Genomic DNA, 22,495 nt, shown 5'->3' with positions numbered 1-22,495 from the left:
GTAGAGTTCATCTTTTATACAAAGAATCATTTTAATACAAAAATGCATTACAGAATAACATCAGTTGCAGATTTTTATAACAGAGCTACAATAAGATACTACTATATGCTTTAAACAGAACTATGTAATACAACTACAGAACAATGGGAGAAAGAGTAACAGGGTATGGGAGAAAAAGGAGATCTGAATGTTATTTGAAATGAAATGGAGAGTGATAAAACAGAAAGATACAAGAAATCTGTTTAAGATGGCAGAAGCAGAAGACAAGAAGGTTCTTGCTCCAGAAGTGAAATGATTTGGGAAGGAGAGAGAAACGGATCATACTTTGTCAGTGAAGGATGTGGGGAAGGTGTAAAGAAAGAGATGAAGTGGGCTGAAGCAAGTTCACAGGAGAGCATTAAAAGCTGATAGTGCAATTCTGAATTAGATTACGAAAGGGATGAGGAGGGGTTTGAGGACTGGGTGATACAGTGGAGCTTTTTGGTAGGAGTGAGAAGGCAGACAGTCATATTCTGCATATGCTGGAATCTAAGGATCCAGGGAAGCCATAGTGGGAGGAGTTGCAACAGTAAAAGTTGAGCAGAGATGTAAACATGGAATAGTGATGGAGCTGAGGCAGTTGTATTCATAGGTGTCATGGTATAATTCCCCACCCTGAACCTTAGCGTCCAAAAGATGGGGTACCAGCATGAATTCCTCTAAGCCCAATTACCTGCTTAGTACTTGTAGCGCTGTCACCAACCAGGAATTCCAGTGCCTGGTACACTCTGGTCCCCCCAAAACCTTGCCTGGGCGAACCCCAAGGACCCAGATCCTCTGGTTCTTACACAAGAAACTAAACCCGTTTCTCGCCCCGGTTTGACCTTCTTCCCAGGCTTCCCCTCCCTGGGTTACCTGGAAGATTACTGTGATTCAAACTCCTTGAATCACAAAACAGAGAGGAAAATTCACCTTCTCCCTCCTTCTCTCTCCCCTCCCAGACTCTCCCTGAGAGAGAATAATCCTAACACAGAGAGAAAATTAACCTTTGCTCCACCCACCAGTTCCCTGGGTGCATCCAGACCAGTCCCCCTGGGGTCTCACCAGAATAAAAAAAATCAGATCTTAAACAAGAAAAGCTTTTTTAAAGAGAGAAAAACAGTATAAATTATCTTGTATAAGTATAGATTAGGTTAGTACAGGGTTTTCAGCTATAGACACACTCGGGATACCCTCCCAGCCTAAGTATACAAATACACAATTAAAATCCTTTCAGCAAAATACCAAATTTGAACCCTTTCAGCAAAACAATTTTGAACTCCTTCCAGCCAAAGCACAATGCAACAAAAAGAAAACAAACATAAGCCTAACTCACCTTATCTACCTAGTACTTATTATTTTAAACTTATAAGAGCCTGTATCGGAGAGATTGGAGAGAAACCTGGTTGCACGTCTGATTACTCTCAGAACCCAGAAAGAACAACCACCAAAAACTAACAGCACACACAGAAACTTCCCTTCCTCATGATTTGTAAGTATCCTGTCCCCTGATTGGTCCTCTGGTCAGGTGACAGCCAGGCTTACTGAACTTCTTAACCCTTTACAGTCAAAAGCTATAAAGTACTTCTGTTCTATTAACTCCTACTATCTGTTTATGACAATAGGCAATGTGGAGATGGTAGTAGGCAGCACCACAGATACAGGAGATGTGGGAAAAGTAGAATTCAGAGTCATGGATGATGCCAAGTGGACAGTGGAGACAAGAGGGAGATCTGAGTTGTGGAAGGGGATGAGTTCTTAAGAGGGCTCCTTTTATCCAAAAGATGCACTTCAGTCTGAGATATTTAGCTGGAGGTTAGGAAAAAAGCCATAAAAGGATATGGGTGAGACAAGCAGAGAGGGTGAACAGAGCAGTCATTAATGGTACCAAAAGCTATCTACAGTCCATAAGTAACAACACTTCATTAATGTCTTTCATCTGAAGATCTCACAGTGTTTTACAACCATCAGTCTCACAACACCTAAATGAGGTTGGTACTGTCATACACATTTAACAAATGAGTGAGCTGAGGAAAGAAAAGTTAAATGTGCTTTTGCCAATACCATACAGTGAATCACTGATACAGCTGAGAGAACCCAAGAGTCCTGACTTCCAGCCTCCTTGTCTAACCATAAAAGTGACTGAAGTGATTTAAAATTAAACATACATCTAAAAGGCCAAAATTGTCTGTAGTGTAACTCCATGGGCCAATATGACTTGGAAGAAGAAGGTGGGTAGGAAAGAGCTCAAGAATTAAAACTTGTAGGGCTGCATAGAGGAGTGATATTGGTGCAGAAGAAGAGCCATCTCCAGAGGCAGAGGAAAAGGTAATTTGTTAGGAAGGAGTGGAACCATGACAGAGGCAACTAGGTATCTGAGCAAAGGAAGGTGGAGTAGATAACCCACTCTCTCACTAGGTCTTCATATGGCCTCCATCACCACAGTATCTAAGTACCCCACACCCATGAATGCATTTATGCTCATACCACTCTTATAAAGTATTATTATCCACATTTTGCAAATAGGGGCCTGATGCAAAGCCCATTGAAGTCAATGGGGGTCTTTCCATTGATTTCAGTGGGATTTGGATGAGGTTCTAAGTGACTAGCCCAAGGTCACACAAGAAGTCTGGGGCAGAACTGGAATTGAAACTAGGAGCATGTCTACACTAGAAATGCTAGAGTGGCACAGCTGCAGTGCTGTAGCTGCTCTGTAGTGTAGACAGTGACAGAAAGGGTTCTTCTGTTGCTGTAATAAATTCATCTGAATTCTTCTGTCGACCCCACAGTGTCTACCCCGGGACTTAGGTTGACTTAATTACATTACAGGGCATGACATTTTTCACAGCTCTGAGCAATGTAGGTAAGCCATCCTAACTTTGTTGTGCAGACCAACTGCCAATCTCCTGAATCCCAACTTCCGTGCTTTAACTCCAAGACCATCCTTGCTCTCCAAAGTTTAAGTGGGGTCACTGATCTGTGATTTTAGGATTCTATTCTCTGTTTGTTCTACCGGATCACAGAACAAAATAAATCTCCAAGGAAAAGATGAGTACTATGAAAACAACAAGGAGTCTGGTGGCACCTTGAATACTAACAGATTTATTTGGGCATAAGCTTTCATGGGTAAAAAAACATCACTTCTTCAGATGCATGAGTACTATGGTGCACAAACAGCACCTAGGACTTCTGGATGGGATAAAGGCTGTACTGTCTTCCTCCCTTTATCTAATCACCTCCTCCCTCTCATCTTTGCCCTCATTTCACCTCCCTTGGCCTCTCCTAGTCATTGTCCCTCTTCTCCATGACCATTAAATCTTGAATTTTTTGCCCCCACCCAATTCTTTCCAGTCAACCCTGCCCTGCCCTGTCCTGTCTTTTCCCAGAGTAAGAGGGGAATTCAATCTCCAAGTTAAATTATAGCCAGTATGCCCCCAATACACACACACAAATATATGCAAACACACACATTCCTTTCTTTGGTGGATTCTCCACCTTTCTTGGGATGAGATTTAAAAAAAATTGGTCTAAATGGTCCCTCAGTCCTGGAATTTCCCAAAGTGCACACACGCTGCTCCCCCAATAGACCTTTCTGTGTTGTATTCATTCTAACCCCTTTTTAATCACGTGCTGCTAAATGTCACCTCCTGGGCCTTGTGAGTGGATTTCTTCCAACAGGGAAATACTGCCCCTTCTTTGGGTGAGACAGGCAGCGGAGATGGACAGAGGTTCCATAGCAAATCTCCACAGCGCTGGCTTTCTGGGATGTGAACTGTTTTACCTCTCTCCCTCTTTCCATGCTGTGATGGGTGTTGTATGTTCAACAACTGCCTGATCAATAGGAATAGGAAAGAAATCAATGCATGTAACCCATTAGCTCTAACAGAGGGCAGGCTGCTGTTAAGTCACTCCAACCAGAATTACTAAAGTATCAGTACCGAAAAACACACACACAGATTTCTTGCATGGGACTCGCAAAGACAATCGGGGAGAACACTTCCCTCACTCCCACCAGCACATTTAACCCTCCCCACACTGTTGCACAAACAGAGCACATGCCATGAACCCCACATGTATCTAATTCTCCTTATGCTTCCACCCCAGAGTACTCAGCTTTGCACACCTCCCTGCACAACCCCCATCTGCCTGCTCTTTCACACCCATACATGTACCTAATCCCTCCACCCACGTACAGACCAATACCCCATAGAAATCCACCTGTCATAGCCACTCCTAGCCCCTACTCTTCTGACCAAATCCTCCACAAACACCCGCCCTTCCCCACACATCCACCCACAAGCACACAGACACATGCAACCCTGGAAGCAAATTCCAGAACCAGGTGTCGTGCAGAACGGCTCGGGGAGACTGCAGACAAGGATGGGCTAATGTCTGAATTGCAGAGCTAGGAACAGCAAAGAAGGAAAAGCCATTTGCCCATTGTCGGCAGAGGTTTGTGAATGGGATGTGGAATTATCTTGTGGTCAGGAACTGCTCTGAGTAGAAGGCACAAGGATGGGGCCTCACTGGGGGCGCAGCGTATATGCATGTAGGCTAGAACTGAACAAAATTCAGAGACAGAAGCCTTAACCTCATTCCCATTGAACCCAATGCCAAAACTCCCATTGATGACAATGAGACCATTCTCTAGCCCTGGATTCTTTTCACACTTCAGGAGGAGCGGCTGGTTGCTGGTCCCGTCAGGTCAGGTTTAGAGTCTACTGGTGAGCTAATGATTTCGCAGGAAAAAATCTGTGAAACCCAGTAGGGAAATACATTGCAGGAGTGGACTGGCTGTTAAGGAAACACGGTCCCTGTTTTCATGCAAATATGCCAGTAATCAACAGGAAGAGAGAAAAACAGAGAATATGAGCGAGGAGGAGCGAGGGAGACAAATCTAATTGTACCTAAATGGAAGGATTTCAAAAGGCTTCCTGGCAGCATAAGCAGGAAAATGAATGGCAAGGGAAAGTGAGGCCTACAAAGGGGATTATTTACTCTGACATTGATCAATATTTGTTGGTAGCAGACCTTCTCCCTGTGTACAAGGCAGAGAAGAACAGGTTAAAAAATATTTATATAAGTTAGAGTTATTTAAGTCAGCAGGCCGAGATGAAATTCATACTAGGGTACTTAAGGAACAAACCATGTCCATTGAAGGTAGGACAAGGAGTAGTGGGTTTAATCTCCAGTAAGGGAGATTTAGGTCAGATATTATGAAAAACTTTCTAACTGTAAGGGTTGCTAAGCTATGGAACAGGCTTCCAAGGGAAGTTGTGGAATCCTTTCATTGGAAACTTTTAAAAACAAGCTGGACAAACACTTGTCAGCGATGGTCTAGGTTTACTTGGTCCTGCCACAGGGGGTTGGACCAGATGACTTTTCAAGGTCCTTTCCAGCCCTACCCTTCTATGATTCTATTATAGTAGTGCAGAGAAGCCCCTGTGCAGCCTCACCCTTTTCACTTTCATCTGCCAAAGCCACGGTCCTCTGTTAATATAAGTACCATCCATTTGATCCTCTATAGAAGCATCATAGAAACTGCATCAGCTGAATCTCATAAGGAACAGACTTATTTTCCCAGTGCAGCCACTGGAAGTGATGCAGGCCTCTCTGCCACAAGCCACCCACACATTCCTCTCTCCCCTTTCGACCATTCTCAGCCCTTTTGCGACAAAAGACTGGCTAGTTTAGGGGATCAGCAATGAGATAAAGATCCTCTCACTTCTCTAACATCCAGCTGTGCAAGTCAGAGCTAATGATGGAGACAGGGAATTTTCTAAGAAATGTTATGTCCAAATCAAAAGTTCTGTCACAGCGCAAGATCCAAAGAGGAAAGCAGCTGACCCTCTGGAATTCATTAGTAAGTGCACATTTGACATTGCAGAGGAACAAATCTGAGAAATATACAACACAAAGACTATTTAGGAACTTTGTGAGTACAGGAGCTCAGAGGGGTCAAACATATAGAAGCTCAAGTCATAATGGGTGAAACGATGGCTCCTTTGAAATCAATGGGAGTTTTGCCATCTGTAGATACACAGCTGCTGTAGGCAACCCTGAAAATATTTCATATGACACAATCCTATATTACAAATTTTAGGAACCACAAAGTGAACCCATATAGAAGAACTTTGCTAAACGTGTCAGACTAAGCATGTCAGACACCACAGAGGCACTCAGACACCACAGTGATGGGCATAGTATAAGAACCTGTCATAGACAGAAGTCATACATAGAATAGTAATCCTAACCTGTTCTTTAGGAATGAAACCAAGATTTAAAAAAAAACCTGCTTAATCTCTTAACTTCATATTAAGGCACCTAATAAGTGAACCGATTTTCAAATGCACTGAGCATACAGCAGCTCCAACTGCCTTTACAGAAAACTACAGGCAGTCAGCACCTCTTGAAATCTGGCTACTTATTTAGGTGCCTAAATATTGATTTACAAGCTTAACTTTAAGATCCTATCTTTTAAAAATCTTAGTCAAAATTAAGCTAGGATTTCAGAGGCTGTGATTTGGATGTATAATCAATGGCTATTATTATCTATCATCTACTGTACATTATGATGATGTGTGTTAATGTGGCCCTGTGTAGAATCTGGGAGCTGTCTGGAGGGAGAGAGGCATCTGTTCACACATATTGTGGCAAATCTGTAGCCAGTTAGGTCACTTCACAGTTGTCACTATGCTACACACCGTGGCAGCTCAGGATTTCATGGTATCACCAGGGTCAGAATTTGATCCTTCCGCTCCAAAATTCCGGGCCCTTGCCACCTGACCTAAGGAGAATCTCCACTAGCTGTTATGGTCTTTGACACACAGTTGGACAGTTCTGATTCCATTCAGTAAAGGGCAGCTTGAACACACACCCTAGCCACTTCATTGCAATATCAAATGGGGGGGGGGGGGGGGGGGAGGGTGTCTTTCTCCTCTGAGTGTCATTAACTAGTTTACTCTGCTTGTTGATTATTTGCTGCCATTTCTTTTGAGAAAATCAGCTGGCAGAGGACATTAGGGAGGGGTCTGCCAGCAATGCCTCTGACCTCTGTACTCAGAGCCCAGGACAAGGAGCTGAACAGAAGAAGCAGAATTAGAACCAGCTGCCTGGATTCTCAGGAGATTCCCATAAACTCTCTGAGCTGGGGAGATGCCTGGGAGAGGCCAATGGCACAGATTCAGAGTCTCATCCCACTCACTACTAGTTGGATTCTTGGATGATATGGCACTGGCCTGCTCATGTGCACTTGTGTGTCTGATCCATCTGTCATTTGGGTTAAACTCTTCAGTTGCCATCTTTCCAGTATCTAGCCCAAAGCTACAAGCCACTCCTCTTTTACACAGACCACTGGGACTCTTGTCTGCAACTGACCTATATTAGTCTTAAGCTCCATTTGCTCTGGCCTGAACTCCCCTCTCTTCCCCCACCCAGCACCCCTCCCCCTCAAACACCTTTATACATCCAAGGACATTGCTAAAATAAAATGATCACAACCTGGCCCTCCGGGAACTTCAGCTTTACAGTTTGCCCTGCTCTGATGCTGACAGAATTCACAACCCCGTTCAAGAGAGAAAGCCAGAGAGTGAGAGAAAGGAGGCAGACAGACAGAGACAGAAAAGGATAGAGGAGCTAAGAAGAGAAAACGAGACTTGAAACAATCTGGGAGAGAGACAGAGTCTGGAACACAGAGGAGATGAAGGGACAGGGAAGATGAGAGACTCGGCAAAATCTACAAGGTAAGAAAGTCGCAGAGAAAGAAAGAGACTGAAAAAAGAGAGGGAAAAAAGAACAGAAAAGAGGTGATGTAGCCAAAAGAACAAAGGGACAGTTGGAATCAGATAGAGAAAGAGAGGAAGGATGGTGTCTAAAAGACTGGGAATAAAAAGGAAGGAGCACTAAGATGGTGGCCGTGGGCTCAGACCTGGTTGGGAGAAGAGAGTGTGCATGTCCCACCTGAGAACCCACACTGGAAGAACAGGGTGAGAAGAAACCAACACAACCAAACCTGTTCTGTCAGTTTAAACTCATTCAAACGACCCACCAGAAACAACTGGTAAACAGGTTGCAGTGTAATGCTCTAGGGCACCCTGAACCCTAACAAAGAGAAGCGGTTCTGTGCTAGTGCCCAGGGAATGTTTACTTTCTCTGCATTCTCAGGCCTGGTAACACCTTTCTCTGTGCTTTCACCCTAACCTAACGTGAGTGTTGTTTGCTAGTACCAGGGAGATATTGCCAGTCTCCGAACTCTGCCCTGCAGTCTCCTCTTCCAGTGTGTGGTAAGGGAACCTCAAACCCCCACACATGGAAGGGCTCACACATCCCCCCACCCCCACTTTCTTCCACACAGCCTGTTGAAGATACCATCTGCCATTCAGATGAAGTTCTCCTTCTCTCTTGCCACCTCTCTCTCCTTGCTCATTTGTTTCTTCACACAGCCCTTCTCCCTTCCACTCACACAATCTCTCTGTCACACTCTGTATCCATCTCCATCCATCCAGTCATCTATGGCCTTTCTAACGCACCCATTACTGTAGTCTCTCTCCCCACATTCTCTCCTTCACGCGGTCCATCTCTGTCCTTGCTCACAACTGCCAAATTTGCCTCTCTCTCCCTCCTTCACAGGTCTCTCTCTCTCTTCCTCCTCCAGCCAGTCCTTCTCTTTCTCACACACAGTGCATCTGTCTGTCTCTCCCTCCATCAGTTAATTTCTCTTCCTCACTCCCACACACTGCCCATCTGTCTGTCCCTCCTTCACATGGTTCATCTCTCTCACCCTCACACACACACACACACCGGCCCATCTCTGTCTCTCTCTCCCACCTCCGCACAGTCCATCTCTCTGTGTCTCCTACACACCCAGGCCCACGCTCTCTCTCTCCCCTACTGAGAGGAGGCAGCGGCAAAGAATTTGCTGCTGACCGCTGCATTGCTAGGAGGCAAACACATGGCTGGCCTTGTGCAGGCCAGTTTCCGCCTGAGTGCCCCAAGTCACATATCCCCAGCATCATCTCCAGCACTGAGAAAACAGATGGTATAATAAACGCGTTCAGTCTGATGGGGGCTGGGGGCAAAGGGGTGCCTGCCTGGGACACTCCCCTCCCCCAGACAGATACACACCAAGCTCAGGCACTGTCCTGATACCAGCCCAATCTCCTGCCAGACTACAGAGCCAACCAATGCTTGTGCTCTGTGTGGGGCCCCTGGTGGACAGCGGCAGGCGTGAATGCCAAGGGATAGGATGTGAAGTGCTTCTTCCAGGCTGTGGCTTTAGCCTCCAGAAAAGTGGGTGTTAGGTAGGGCCCAGGCAGCTCCAAAGAGATAGGTAGGTTCAGGAGGTGCAGGGCACAGGCAGCACACTAAAGGTATGTAGAGACAGCTTCAGCAGCACAAAGGTGAGTGGGAGTTATGGGCAATGCTATAGAAGATGTTGGAAGGCAGCTAGAGGCTGAGGCATATATAACTGCCTGATGTCCAGCAGATTCCTCTTCAGCCACGTGCTCTGCCTCGTCTCTTCTCAAAGCCCGTCACTTCTGTTTAGCAGCATCTCCTACCTCGGTGAATAGTAAAAGCCACACCACTAGGCAGACTCAGGTGACAGGGTCGTCAGCAGTAGCAGTGACTCAATCCTTGCCCAAGAGAAACTCCTGAGGCTTTCAATGGGTGGGCAGGCCACAGTGGATGGAAAGGGTTTATTTATTCCTCTAAGTTTAGGGGCTTTCCGGTGAGTCATAGCACCACTCTTTCACCCCCAGCCTTCTACCCCACTCAGCTCCATGCTCATTGCCAGACACAGTTCTCCCCCTGACTCCACACAGATCTGGTTCTGGCCACAGTCCCCTGAATTCCACAGGTACCCAGCCCCAAGATCCCTACACCAACCAATAGCCAACCTTGTTTCAGCTCACACTCTTCCTGTCCCTACCACCCACACATTTTCCCCAAGCCCAGCAGAGTCACACTGACCCCAGCCTGAGTATCTTCATGCGAACATCAGCTGCGAAACCCACCATCTCAACACCTCAAGGCTATCTCCTCCAGATCCCATGTTCTGACATCTCCATCAGCTGGCTTTGAGCCTAATGCCTTCCAAACGGCCCTTGAGCCCCATTACTCCCAGCTACAAAATGCTCAGGTTGAAACCCCATCTCCACAAAAACAAACCCTAGCAACTCTGCATCAAGTCCACATGAAACTGATGAAATACAAAAAAAGCAGTCAGTGATGCTTCGCTTAGACTTAAAAGACCAAACAACTGAAGCACGCACAATAAAATAGGCCTTTCACATGAAGAGCTGGGTGAATTATTTATGGCACGTAATTTGCTCATTTAATTTAGTCATTTTTTCTGTTCACAGAATGTCCATGTTTAGATTGCAATTTTCTTGAATTTGTCAATATTTGTTGTTGAGTTCTTTTGCTGTATGACTTGATCGTGAACAGTCTTTGCTGTGAGTATGCAACACAAAATTCAGGATGTCTGGGTTAGTTGTGACTGATGACGAGTCATGTGGTTTTGTTTCTGCTCTCTGAATGGGTGAACGTAACTTCTATATTCAGGTTGCTGGGGCAAATAATTCACACATCAATTTACAATTTGTTTTATGCAAGTGTTTGCACGACTGGATCGCTGAAATCTTTGGGGAAAGCAAAATACAATAGGGCTGCAGATGTGGCCAGAGATAACTGATGTTTTAATTCACACAAATGTTTGTGGAAAATATTTTTAGATATTGGCCCAGCTCTATTCAGGGGCCTTATATACTGTGACAATGATTTCAATCCACCTCTCCAACACAGCTACGCTGAATCTCACCACAGTGTCCTCAGCCCCTACCGGTGTACACTTTCCAGCTCCAGGTTCCCAGGCCCCAGCATCCTATCTTCTATGCTTTGCTTCCTTAATCCTGGTACCACTGCCTGTAGCTCCATCTTCCCCATGTTGACCCTACTCTTGTTATCGGAGACCCACATTATTGATATGACTCAGGCCCACACCCTTGAGACTACATTACCATCACCTCAGCCTCACATCACCACCACAGTCCCAACACCTCCATGCTGACCCTTGCATGGCCACCCCTTGCTCTGACTCTCGCACTGACCATCTTGAGCCCAACCTGTCATTACCATATCCTTTGCAGCTATGACATCCCCACACAGACCCTGTTCCAGACATACCAATCTTGAGCGTACCTTTGCTGAGCCTGACTCCAACATCAAAACCCAAAACTGGAGCATTGGTCCCTTGTCCTGTTTCCTGAAGCTCTCCCTCTTGCCAGGACAGAGGTTGGTAATTCCTTCTTCCATTCTATTCTCCACAGTAAACTTCATGAACTGGGCCAAATATCAGTTTTTCCCCATGTATCTCCTTCCACTCAATTCCTCCGGTGCCCTCAGTGAGGTGGGAAAGAGATTCATTCCTTCCTGCATATTCTCTTTCCCCTTTGCTCTTGCAATTCCCCTGGTTGTCTGAGACACAGAAGTTGATCTCTCCTCTGCCCACTACCCCTTGCTCCTTCAATGTCCCTTACTGGTTGGGACAGGCATTGGGTATTTTTCCAGTACTCATGCAGAGTGATTACAAGCTCCACATTTCTCCAATTGATGCATGTCTGGCTGGAGGGAACCTCATCAAACTGACCCTATCCCCGACCCTAGCCTGACATGCAAGGTCTGTCACATTTCCCCTATAAACATTGCCAGATTTGGATTTGATCTCAGAGACCAGGGAAAAGAGCAAATCCAGGCTTCACTGACAAACAGCTCCAGGGGAGGAGTTATGTGAGGCTGTGACAGAGGAATGAGAGAAACTCCCCCAAGGAGGAAAAAAAAAATAACTCCAAGTCAGAATGAGAAGAGCTAGTGTCTGTGAACGTTACATTGCAGCAACCCCAGTAGAGCCAGGACTAAGCTGCCAGCGCTTAGCCAGTGGCCATCCTGCCAGGGGAATACACCTTGGAAGGAGCGACACCCTTGGACTTTCAGAGCAGCCTGGCTGGGAATCGGGACTCGATGACCCACTCAAGAGCATTTCTTGGAAAGGACTGGGAAACCTTAACTGCGACTGAGCAGCTTCCCTCCCACCCCCCTTGTTGTTCTGGGTCAAGAACCATGAGCCTGTGGCCAAGAGGACAGGATTCGCAAGGCAAGATGACAACAGTAGGAGGAAACAACGTTCTAACTGTGGAGGGAAGATGGGCCCTTAGGGTAAAGAGGAGGATGGGCTGTGAACACAGCCCCTAACAGCTCCTCCTCACCACTCCACCTCAGTTCTGAAAGTTCTGCACTCTCTAAATACAAAACAGCACAGCCCCAGGACCCTGTACCTGATGAGCCTGGAGCACAGTCCACCAGATGGAAAAAACTACTTGATAAGAACAGGCATAGTTGACAGCTGTCCATTAAGGCAAGGAATCAGATATCCGCTCAGGTTGTGGGAGAGGTGACTGACAATGCAGGGGGAGCCGGGTCCTCAGCAGTGATAGTGGGAAGAATGGAAATGTCTCTCTGTTGTCAGCAGGGGACTCATCACAGTGGAGGTCCAAGCACAGAGGGACAGGAAGGCAGGATGGCAACTGGAAGCAGTTCCCACTTGAATGTTTTAGGTGTGGTGCCAAAAGCAGAGCCCTCAGCCTTGAGCAAAGACAAAGTTAAAACTGCACAGGGACTAGAAATGAAGTGTTTTCCCCTGTTGTCAGCACCTGCATCAGGCTCGGGGTTTCTCTTGAGAGGCAGTTCTTAATTGGGATAGATTACACATTTCTTGCTGGAGCCTGCCCAGCATCCAGTTTGATATTTTACAGCTTAACCCCTTTTGTACTCGCCAAACACAGTACCTTCTCCCTTTCCCTATTCCTTTCAACCTCAACAACATTGTGTCTTCTGCCATTCTTGTCTATAGGGTCAATCCTGCCCAAGATATGAATTGTACAAAGGAACCTTAGCCAAAGGAGTCAATGGACATAACAGACCAAATCCATCCCTTGATGTCAGTGAAATTATACTAGGATGAATTTGGCCAGATAGTATATTAATTTATCATCATGTATCTACAAGATGTCCTTTCTGAATGTTTGAGATCCTCAGATTAATTAACGTCTTGAAGAATCTGCTCTGACCTCCCTGTCTCAGGGTGTTCAACCATTTATTACAGAGCAGCAGGAACTGTTCCATTGTTGAACTTGAAGGCAAACTTCTCATAGTAAGCTCAGTTTTTAAATTCCCACTAGCTTCTGCAAGAGAAGCTGATCTTCCTGACATTTTACATGCTGCAGCTTATTCCAGGGTAGAATGTTTCTGGGAAGTGTGGTGAAAATCAGGAGTTTTAACATTTTTAAATTTTACTGGAAGCTCCCTTTTGAAAATTTGTGCAACCATTTTCAGCTCATCTCTCCAAAATGATTTGATCTAAAAACTCCAGATTTGTTTTTTTCTATCATTAACCTTGCTGAGAAGAAATGCCACTTGGTTTTCTGGGACAGTTAGTGGGGCAATGACAAAGACAGACAACATAAACAACCTGCGATATTTTATACTAAAGTGAGCAGCGAAAGAGCTAACAAGGTGCTCAGTGAAACAGGGTTATGAAAATGAGCCACTGGAAAGCTGAGAGGGGAGCTTAGAGAAGAAAAAGAAGCACTTGCTCAGCCATGCAAGCAAATAGGAAAAAGGAGATTGAAGGATTATGTACTGTTGAAACGAACTTGGTATGTTCAGGACTATTTGATTTTTACCCTGAAGAATTTCTAGCTGTCCTGGTTTGGCTGGGACTGTCCTGGGTTTTAAAAATCCACTCTGGGAACTGAGAGTCCTGCACAGTTGGAGGAAGCAGTAGAGTTGCAGGGAGACAGCACGGTTTCTTGCTCAGCAGGCAGCCTCTCTGCCGCCCTGCTCACCCCTCTGAATGCAAGCCACGGAACTGCGACAGGAGTAGAGAACAAAACCCATGGGGAAGAGGTGATAGCAGATCAATCCTTCAAAGGGAGGACTGTAAGTTTGACTGTGATCACAGAAGGCACAGGGAATCCAATATGGGCCCCAGACTCTTCCCTCACACATCCCATGCCCACAGCTGCTCCAGGCTCTCCCCCCCAGGCCCACCTAGCTACCCCAAGCTCCCTTATGCACAGACATGCTGAGCATCCATAGCCTCCCTGCCCCAACAAACCCTCAAGCCACCTAACTCTCAGGCACCCCTTCTCCACGCCACTACCAACCTCCCCAGCTGGGTCACGTTTACACTAGGAAAACAAGCTGACGTTTTAAAATACTAAAGCAGATAGGATAGAATGTATCTGAAATGCATTAGCTGAATATAATCAAACCAAAGTTCCTTCAGCTAACAAACATTAAATCATGTCTACATTAGTGCTCAAAATGTGTGTTGAAACAGGTTAGCCATCATGTTTTAAACACAACCTGTTTTCTTACTCTAGGCCTGGCCTGTGGGAAGAGGAAAAGGGGCAGCAGATGAATCCCTATAGCTAGCTAGTTAGATTACACATTTCCACTCACAGGCAATACATCTTTCCCTGAATGGGATGCATTTTTCTTCACTAACTCATAGGAAGCAGCTAGCTTATAAATCACCAATCAGCACTGTCAGCATTCTTCTAATTAGATTCTCCAACTTTTGCTTTCATTTAGTAACAAACATTCACCCATCTCCATTTTATAGCCTGTTTATTAAGAACTATTTGCAGTGTTGTTGTAGCCGCATTGGTCCCAGGATATTAGCGAGACAAGGTGGGTGAGGTAATATCTTTTATTGGACCAACTTATGTTGGTGAGAGGGAGAAACTTTTGAGCTTACACAGAGCTCTTCTTCAGTCATTAAGAGCTATGGCAGGCTTTTCATGGGGCAGACAGAAAGACGTTCCCAGATAAAAATCACATGGGTTTCCCCTTATCTCCCATCCCCAAAGTATTAATCCTCCATAGATCAAGCCACAGGTGGCAAAGACCCACTTGGAAAAATATTTCAAATATGAAAAGATCCATCATGTAACAGAAGCACATTACTAGTAAAATTGTAGGAGAAGTCATTGAATCACAGTGAGCCTTTAGTTCTAAAGTTCTTTGACTAACTCAACACAGTACTAAAAATAATTACATCTTATTCACAGCAGCTGGAGGTGGCTGGCTCCTGCCTCCACATCTCCTACTTAGATGTATTACATCCAACCCACTAAAAGCAGAGATTCCTGGAAAGCTTGTCTCAGAGAAATGACTCAGTGCACACCCCAGAAAAATCAGCACCCCTTAGCCAAGGGAAGATGTTGTGACCTTGGAAGCAGACAAGAATCTCTGCAATTGTCCTTCTTCTGGAATAAAAGAGCTACATCCTATCTTGAATTGCACAGATGTTTTGCCTAACTGCAGTGCATCTCCTTGCACTGGAGATCTGAAAGGGTTCTCACACATGCTACATCAGTATTATGTTAGAGACAAGAATTCTACCTAGAGGTGTTGCCCCTCCCCACACTAAACCTCAACAAGTCCCTCTGCTGACTCAATAGTTTACAGTCAGGTGGCCTCTTTCTCCTTCTGTGTCCTGTATGCACCAGTGATACCATAACCAAGTGATCAGCTAGGAAATGTGAGAATGGATGGTGAAAACTGAACAACTAAACAAGGTTCTCATTTGACTAAGAGACTATAAAACTGGACCTAGCGAGGAGTAGTCACTACTGAATTTACTCATCAACACCCCCCACATCCCAAATACACAAAACAAAGGCAAGCTGGGGCTACAGACTATCCTCCTCGGGATAAAGGGCTGTCTGTAGGGGGAGGTGCAGGGTTCAGGGCAGAAGTGACGGATTTGTCTCTTCCGGGACCGACCGTGGCAGCCAATCGCACCTCTTATGGGGCCCCCTGAAGTGCGGGGCCTGGAGTGGTCGCCCCAATTCACCCTATCCAAGGGATGGCTCTGATCTGGGAGGTGGCGAAGGAAGATAGGAGAACAATTCTTGCTCACTACAAGACAGTAGCGTCTTCTTGAGCATGTTTGTGACCTGGGACCAGCAGAGGGCACTGCATTACCAAGTTATGAGAGATACAGAGGAAAAGCTCCTGGGAGCCAGACAGCTTCTAACAGGGAGAGAAAATGAGCCAAGTCAGAGTAAGAACTGGACTCTGAGAAGTCAGAACATAGATTAGGGTCGCAAACTACGTCAGCAGTGCAGAGGGCTCCAAGCTGATGAACCTGGGAACATCACGTAAGCCAAGCCCCAATCTGTAGGCACCTCTCAGAACCAATCCCGAGTCAAGAAGAATCCCTGCAGATGCCACAATTGCTGGGAACATCATCTCAACAGGCTCTGGGCCTAAAGTCTATTCCAGCCTTGATAGTGAATGTGCTTTCTACATGTAAGGTCCTCTGCAGTCCTACCTCCTTCAGATATATGTCAGTGCTGGGCTGTCCAACATGAGAAATGTCCCATTAGCCTCCCTACGCCATCCCCATCTCAAAAACTCCACCAAATCATCTGACCCTTGTTTCTAGCAGGAAAGCCATTCTGACAAATGATGGGGCAATCTCAAAGCAGAAGGCTGGCAATTTCCATTCTGTAGCCCCCAACTATCCAACAGATTTTCATGGAGAAGAAAACCAAGCTAGGAGACACGAAAGAAACACCAGGTCTCAACCTCAGAAAGGCTGCCTTTACCCATATTTATTTCCAGTTTAATCTGAATGGTTAGGAAATGGTCACAAGGGGGACAAAAAAAAACCCATCTCATCTCTCACTTTCTCTCCATCTTCCAGTCTGCAGGATTCTAGGCATCAGGGTGTTTCCGAACTAAAAGAAACCCCACAGGGGCTAAGCAAGTTGCCACACCCAAGGCCCTCACACTAATGAATGAAAGGTTTCCACCTTCTCTCTGTACAATCGGTGGAATGAGTTTGCCAGTATGTGGAAAGGGGCTTCGATGTTCTCCATCTCCTTCTGTAAAGAGAGAAGAGAGGATGTGAAAAACGGATGGAGGAAGCATTGACCTATTTCTACTCTTAACTGCTCGATAAAAAAAACCACATTTATACTGGGAGTAGATTAAATGATAAAGGATTGTAACAGAGCCCCCAAAAGAGAATTCGCCCACTTCCACAGATGGAGGAGAGAGAAGACACTCACCACTGACGTCTCACAGTATTGCAGGCCATGGATGTCAGCCCACTCCTTTGCCCATTTCTGCTCCACAACTCGTCGACCAATCAGGTCTGTTTTATTCCCAACTAAAACACCTACAAAAATGTGAAACAAAGGAAAAGAAAAAAGAAATGCTGAATTGTTAGCAATAACTACCGGAAAACCTGATGGGTGAGTTAGAAAACAGAGGAGGAAAAAAATTGGATTGCTAGACTATGGCTGCTTAAAGAAGGTGCTAGAAAGGACAGCAAGGAAATCACCTGGAATATGCAAAGAATATGCACTTCCCTGGTCTGTCTTACTAAGAGACTGGGTGAGTTGGAGGAAGTCATGCCTGGTTTGGATTTAAGATAATTCTCTATGCCACATCTCAATGGGAAGAGATGCTGCCACAAAACATGAGAATGGGTGCAAAGAATCTCACCATCTCCTACCTGGAAGGTGCATTCCAAGTGTTTGTGCCCTCAGCTTCTCCAGCCACTTGGCACAGTTGTTGAAAGACTGTTCATTGGTGACATCATACACAATACACAGGACATTGGGCTGCTCCCACTGTACATCAAGAGGGAGATATTGTCAGCTCTAATGAAACTGATGTGGCCAATCGTCAATACATCCCCAGAGAAGAAGTGTCAGTACGGAAATACATTCCAGGACAAAAATAAAAGGAGTCTGATATAATGGGACCTCATGCTCAATTAGCTGACCCTATGCATAAAAATTAGATGACACAATGGAAAGGTCTCTAATATAGGGGCACAGGGACACACTTGCTGGAGTATGAAAAGTCAAGGGCAGTTCTATGTCCCATCAGAAGGCAGAGTCTCCGTGGAACAGAAAGATCAGGCTGAAGGCAAAAATCTGATCCATTTTGCCAATTCTAGTGCAAGTTCCTCTAAAAACGCCCATAAAAAACCAAACACATCCACACAGTTATCTCAGTTTAGTATTCCCATTTCTTTTTAAGAGCCAAAAGGAGCTTCCTCTGGGATCCCACCTCCCTTCCTTTGGAACAGATTCCCTACAGTATTGTTCCAAGTTTCAGAAAGTAAAGGAACGGGGTCATAGGTAAGCGAGAGGAGTTTCTCCTACTTCCACTCAGGCCAAGGCTTGCTACATCTGCCAGACTGGGCACTTCAGATCCTTTTCACAGCAAAAGCACCTCTTTAGGAACAAGAAGACTATTACATGATACTTGCCATTTTCTCCATCATCTCAGAAAATAGTTCTTTGCCTGCTGAGTCAAAAAGGAAGAGTTCCTGAAAGCAGAAAGAAGATTTTTACATGGAAGACCATGAAAAGGATCTGGGGGTTATAGTGGATCACAAACAGAACATGAGTCAGCAGTGTGATGCAGTTGAAAAGAAAGGCTAATATCACTTGGGGGTGTATTAACAGGAATGCTGTTTGTAAGACATAGGAAGTAGCTGTCCCACTCTACTCGGTACAGTGAGGCCTCAGCTGGAGTATTGTGTCCAGAGAAGAGCAACAAAGCTAACAACCGGTTTAGAAAACCTGACTATGAAGAAAGGTTAAAGAAACTGGACATGTTTAGTCTTGAGAAAAGAAGACTGAGGGAGGATCTGATAACAGTCTTCCAGTACGTTAAGGCCTGTTATAAAGCGGATGGTGATCAATTGTTCTCCATGTCCACTGAAGGTAGCACAAGAAGCAATGGGCTTAATCTGCAGCAAGGGAGATTTAGGTTAGATATTAAGAAAAACTTGCTTACCTACCCTTGAAGTGGGTATTCATCCACGAAAGCTCATGATCCAAAACGTCTGTTAGTCTATAAGATGCCACAGGATTCTCTGTTGCTTTTACCTACCCTTGTAATTAGAAGTAGAACAAGCTTCCAAGGGAGGCTGTAGAATCCTCATCATTGGAGGTTTTTAAGAACAGATTGGACCAACGCCTGTCAGGGATGGTCTAGACTCTAAATTAATGTGGTCCTGCCACAGCACAGAGAATTAACTTGATGACCTCTTGAGGTCCCTTCCAGTCCTACATTTCTATGATTCTGTGTGGGGAAAGGTTTGGGAGGTATACACTAGAAGCTGTCACACTTGCTTCTTGTACAACCACAGCAACATAGCCTCATGCCTCAGTGGCTAAGCTCACAGCCTCCACAGTGCGCCTAGCCCAGAGGGCAAGTGCAAAGCAGTAGCTGGATTTCCTGCATAAACAGTGAAAATGTCTAGTCCACAGTGCACCAGGCCTGGTCTCCATTCCGAGCACCAACTAGATCTGTGGAACAAGAGACTCGGATGCTAACCTGAGTATACCTATATCTTAATGGTAGTGCAGAGCATTAACACAGTCTGGATAGGGCCCAGTCTCCACTGTTCTATGGAATTGGAATTATACCTGAGTATCCTACATGGCAGTGCAGGGCCCTAACTGGATTGGTGAGAGCTTCCGTTTAAAAAGTCATGTTGCAATTCAATATGTAAACATGTATGTTTTAAAAATAAGTTATCACTGGAAAAGTCAGCTATTGTGCATAATTATTTTAATTCCTTATGTGAGCACATGATCAGTGTATCAGGTTTCCAACTTAATATCCAAGTGAACCTCTGGCGAGTCCATCCAAGGGAATGAGACATATCAGACATCTACGTAATAGATGGAGTTTGTGCTCTGAACAGCTCCTTCTGTTCCTATTTGTGACACAGTAGGGCTCACCACACTATCACTTGTCTCTGGAACAGATATAGTCTTCACCAACAGTTCCACGCCCGTCGTCTGTCAAGCACAACCAGGAAAACATTGATCAGCAGGGATTGTAGAGGCCTGTCCACTTACACAGTATGTTCTAGGGTGCAGCAATCACCTTAGATCACCAGAATACCATCAAACTGAGACTGTGGAGAACCAGCTTCACAATAACACTTCCTGAAGTCCTAATGCCAAACTTTCTTACATGTTGTATGCAGTATTTTTGTAGTTGTGTTGGTCCCAGGATATTAGACAGACAGGGTGGGTAAAGTAATATCTTCTATTGCACCAACTTCTGGTGGTGAGACAAACAAGCTCTTGAGCTTATACAGAGCTCTTCTTCAGGAGCTTGTCTCTCTAAACTTTCTTACCATCAAAGATACTGTTAACCCCTAGAGACTTGCTCACATGAGGAAAGGCGATAGAAAAGAACTAGCCTCTGGAGATTTGCTCACATACCAGGATATTAGCTGACAACTTCAGATCTAGAGCTGGATCAATACTCACTGGTTTCTCTCTGCTTGGCTGCACCAAAACATCCCCCTGAATCCTCTGCCCTGACCATGTGATCCTTCACAGGTGCTTTGCTGCAGCTGGCACATAGGATTCTGGGGCCTCTTTTTATGCCTCTTCCACTTTCTCTCCCCCTCCCCAAGACACTTTCCCTTTTGGCTCTATTTCTATTCTCCAGTTTTCCTTTTGGTCTTTATTTAATGTATAACACGGGTGACAGCACTTATTTTTCATCCTGCTTCTGTACACCTATCACCATTAATATTTTTTATATGGAAGGGCTGCAAATTGTACCCTCTTCCTCTGGGAATGGTTTCTTTAGATTTCAAAAGCTTGGGGCCATGGAGCACATTTTTGTGTTTGTATAGTGAAGAGCATACATTCCACACTCAGATATTCTACTCGGAGTAAGATGCTTCCTCCTGCAGCAAACCATTTTCCCTTGGAGCTCCCTGAAAACAGGAAATTGTGTAAGACCCCACTAGCTTGTGAAAATTCTGATACAGAAGGCAACTATTGTAATTCGTTTACTCTGTGTTAAACTTTGAAGCCAACACCCTAGGTATATGGAAATCTACTATGATGCTACTCAGCTTCTCTTTACAGCCTGGTGTCTAAGTATTTTGAAAGAAAACTCTATTAGACACCCCCTTTAATGCATCAGTGTAAAGGTCTGGTCAATAGCTAAAACCAGCCCTCAATAATTCATCCTGCTTGGAGTTTCCTATTCCTCATTCATGGAGTTTTAGAGAAGTCACTTGATGGCAGACTAAGCCTGGTGTCCTCCCTCAATCCCTGTCTTGGATGTATCATCCCACAAAGCTTACCAGTGTGTAGTTTTTCTGGAAATGAGCTCCATCATTGCAGAACATCTGGGCCAGGGCACTCTTTCCTACTGCTGAGTCACCTGCATGACCAAAGTGCTTTGTTTAGTTTTTGATGGACAATCTCATTTCCCCTCCCCTCAATCCTGTTCCCACCAAATCCCCCAAAGAGCTTTTTGTTACCTTCATTTGCCATTTTACTCATACCAGTCACCACAGGCAAGAAAGCCAGAAAAATCAATAGGATAATTGTCTAAGGCCTGGTCTACACTGGGGGTGGGGGGTGAGAATCGATCTGAAATGCGTAGCTGAAGTTGACGTATCTTAGATCGACTTAGAATCACTTACTTCGCGTCCTTGCAGCGCGGGATCGACGGCTGCCGCTCCCCCATCGACTCCGCTTTCGCCTCTCGCTCTGGTGGAGTTCCAGAGTCAATGGGGAGCGCGTTCGCAGATTGATGTATCGCGTCTCATCTAGACGCAATAAATCAATCCCCAATAGATCGATCACTACCCACCGGATCGGATCGGTGGGTAGTGTAGACATACCTTAAGTGGTGAAATGACTGTTGCTATTGCATGTGCAGAACTGGCTTTAGGTGTCTACAATATCCATGGCTGAGAGGTCCCTAAACATCAGGGCAGACTTGCCATTTGTTCTGAAATTCACAGGTCAGCCCTGTATCCTTTCTAGCATGGACAATTAAAGATTCCCAACCCACTCAGGCATACCTCAATGTGAAGACAAAACACTGTGGAATAGGAGGGGAAAAGGGGCTGTGATAGGAGACCTTCCTCTCTCAAGATTACATATCTTCCAAAATCCAAATGTGTTTGTGGGATGATCAGGTCATTCATGCTACTGGAATTGCAAGAGGGTGGCAGTGTTCTCCTATGAACCCTCCCACATTTAGCAGGTGTTGTCCCTGCTGGGAGATGCTAAGCAACTCCTGCTGCAGATGGCTTCTTAGCTCAATTCTGGACATAAGGGAAGTGAGTGTCTATCTCTAGAGCAAAAAGGCCTGCTGATTCATACCCATAAAAGCCGAGTGCAGCGACAGTAGGGAGATGGCTTTTGCTGCTTCTATTTTGGGTATGCTGTCATAAATAGATAGCTAAGGGTTAATGTTTCTTTCACCTGTAAAGGGTTAACAAAGGGAACCACACACCTGACCAGAGGACCAATCAGGAAACCGGATTTTTCAAAGCTCAGGGGAGGGAATGTTTGGGTCTGTGTCTTTTGTCTGTCTCTCGGCTATGAGAGGG

General features: G+C 45.3%; 1 protein-coding gene across 1 annotated transcript in view; it reads right to left on the bottom strand.

The window, feature by feature from the left end:
• Window positions 1–16,669: 16,669 nt before the first annotated feature.
• Window positions 16,670–22,495, bottom strand: part of IFT27 (intraflagellar transport 27) — an 11,803-nt gene continuing 5,977 nt past the window's right edge. The window contains exons 3-8 of the mRNA XM_032781733.2: window positions 21,233–21,312; window positions 19,860–19,919; window positions 18,374–18,433; window positions 17,609–17,726; window positions 17,160–17,269; window positions 16,670–16,973 (exon numbers count right to left, since the gene is read on the bottom strand). Coding sequence (XP_032637624.1) covers window positions 16,875–16,973; window positions 17,160–17,269; window positions 17,609–17,726; window positions 18,374–18,433; window positions 19,860–19,919; window positions 21,233–21,312 — 527 coding nt within the window. The 3' untranslated portion in view covers window positions 16,670–16,874. The remainder of the gene's footprint in view (window positions 16,974–17,159; window positions 17,270–17,608; window positions 17,727–18,373; window positions 18,434–19,859; window positions 19,920–21,232; window positions 21,313–22,495) is intronic.

The sequence above is a fragment of the Chelonoidis abingdonii genome, chromosome 1 (assembly GCF_003597395.2).
Source record: "Chelonoidis abingdonii isolate Lonesome George chromosome 1, CheloAbing_2.0, whole genome shotgun sequence".
In the NCBI taxonomy this organism is placed as follows: domain Eukaryota; kingdom Metazoa; phylum Chordata; order Testudines; family Testudinidae; genus Chelonoidis; species Chelonoidis abingdonii.
This window is presented reverse-complemented; position numbering and strand designations above follow the sequence as displayed.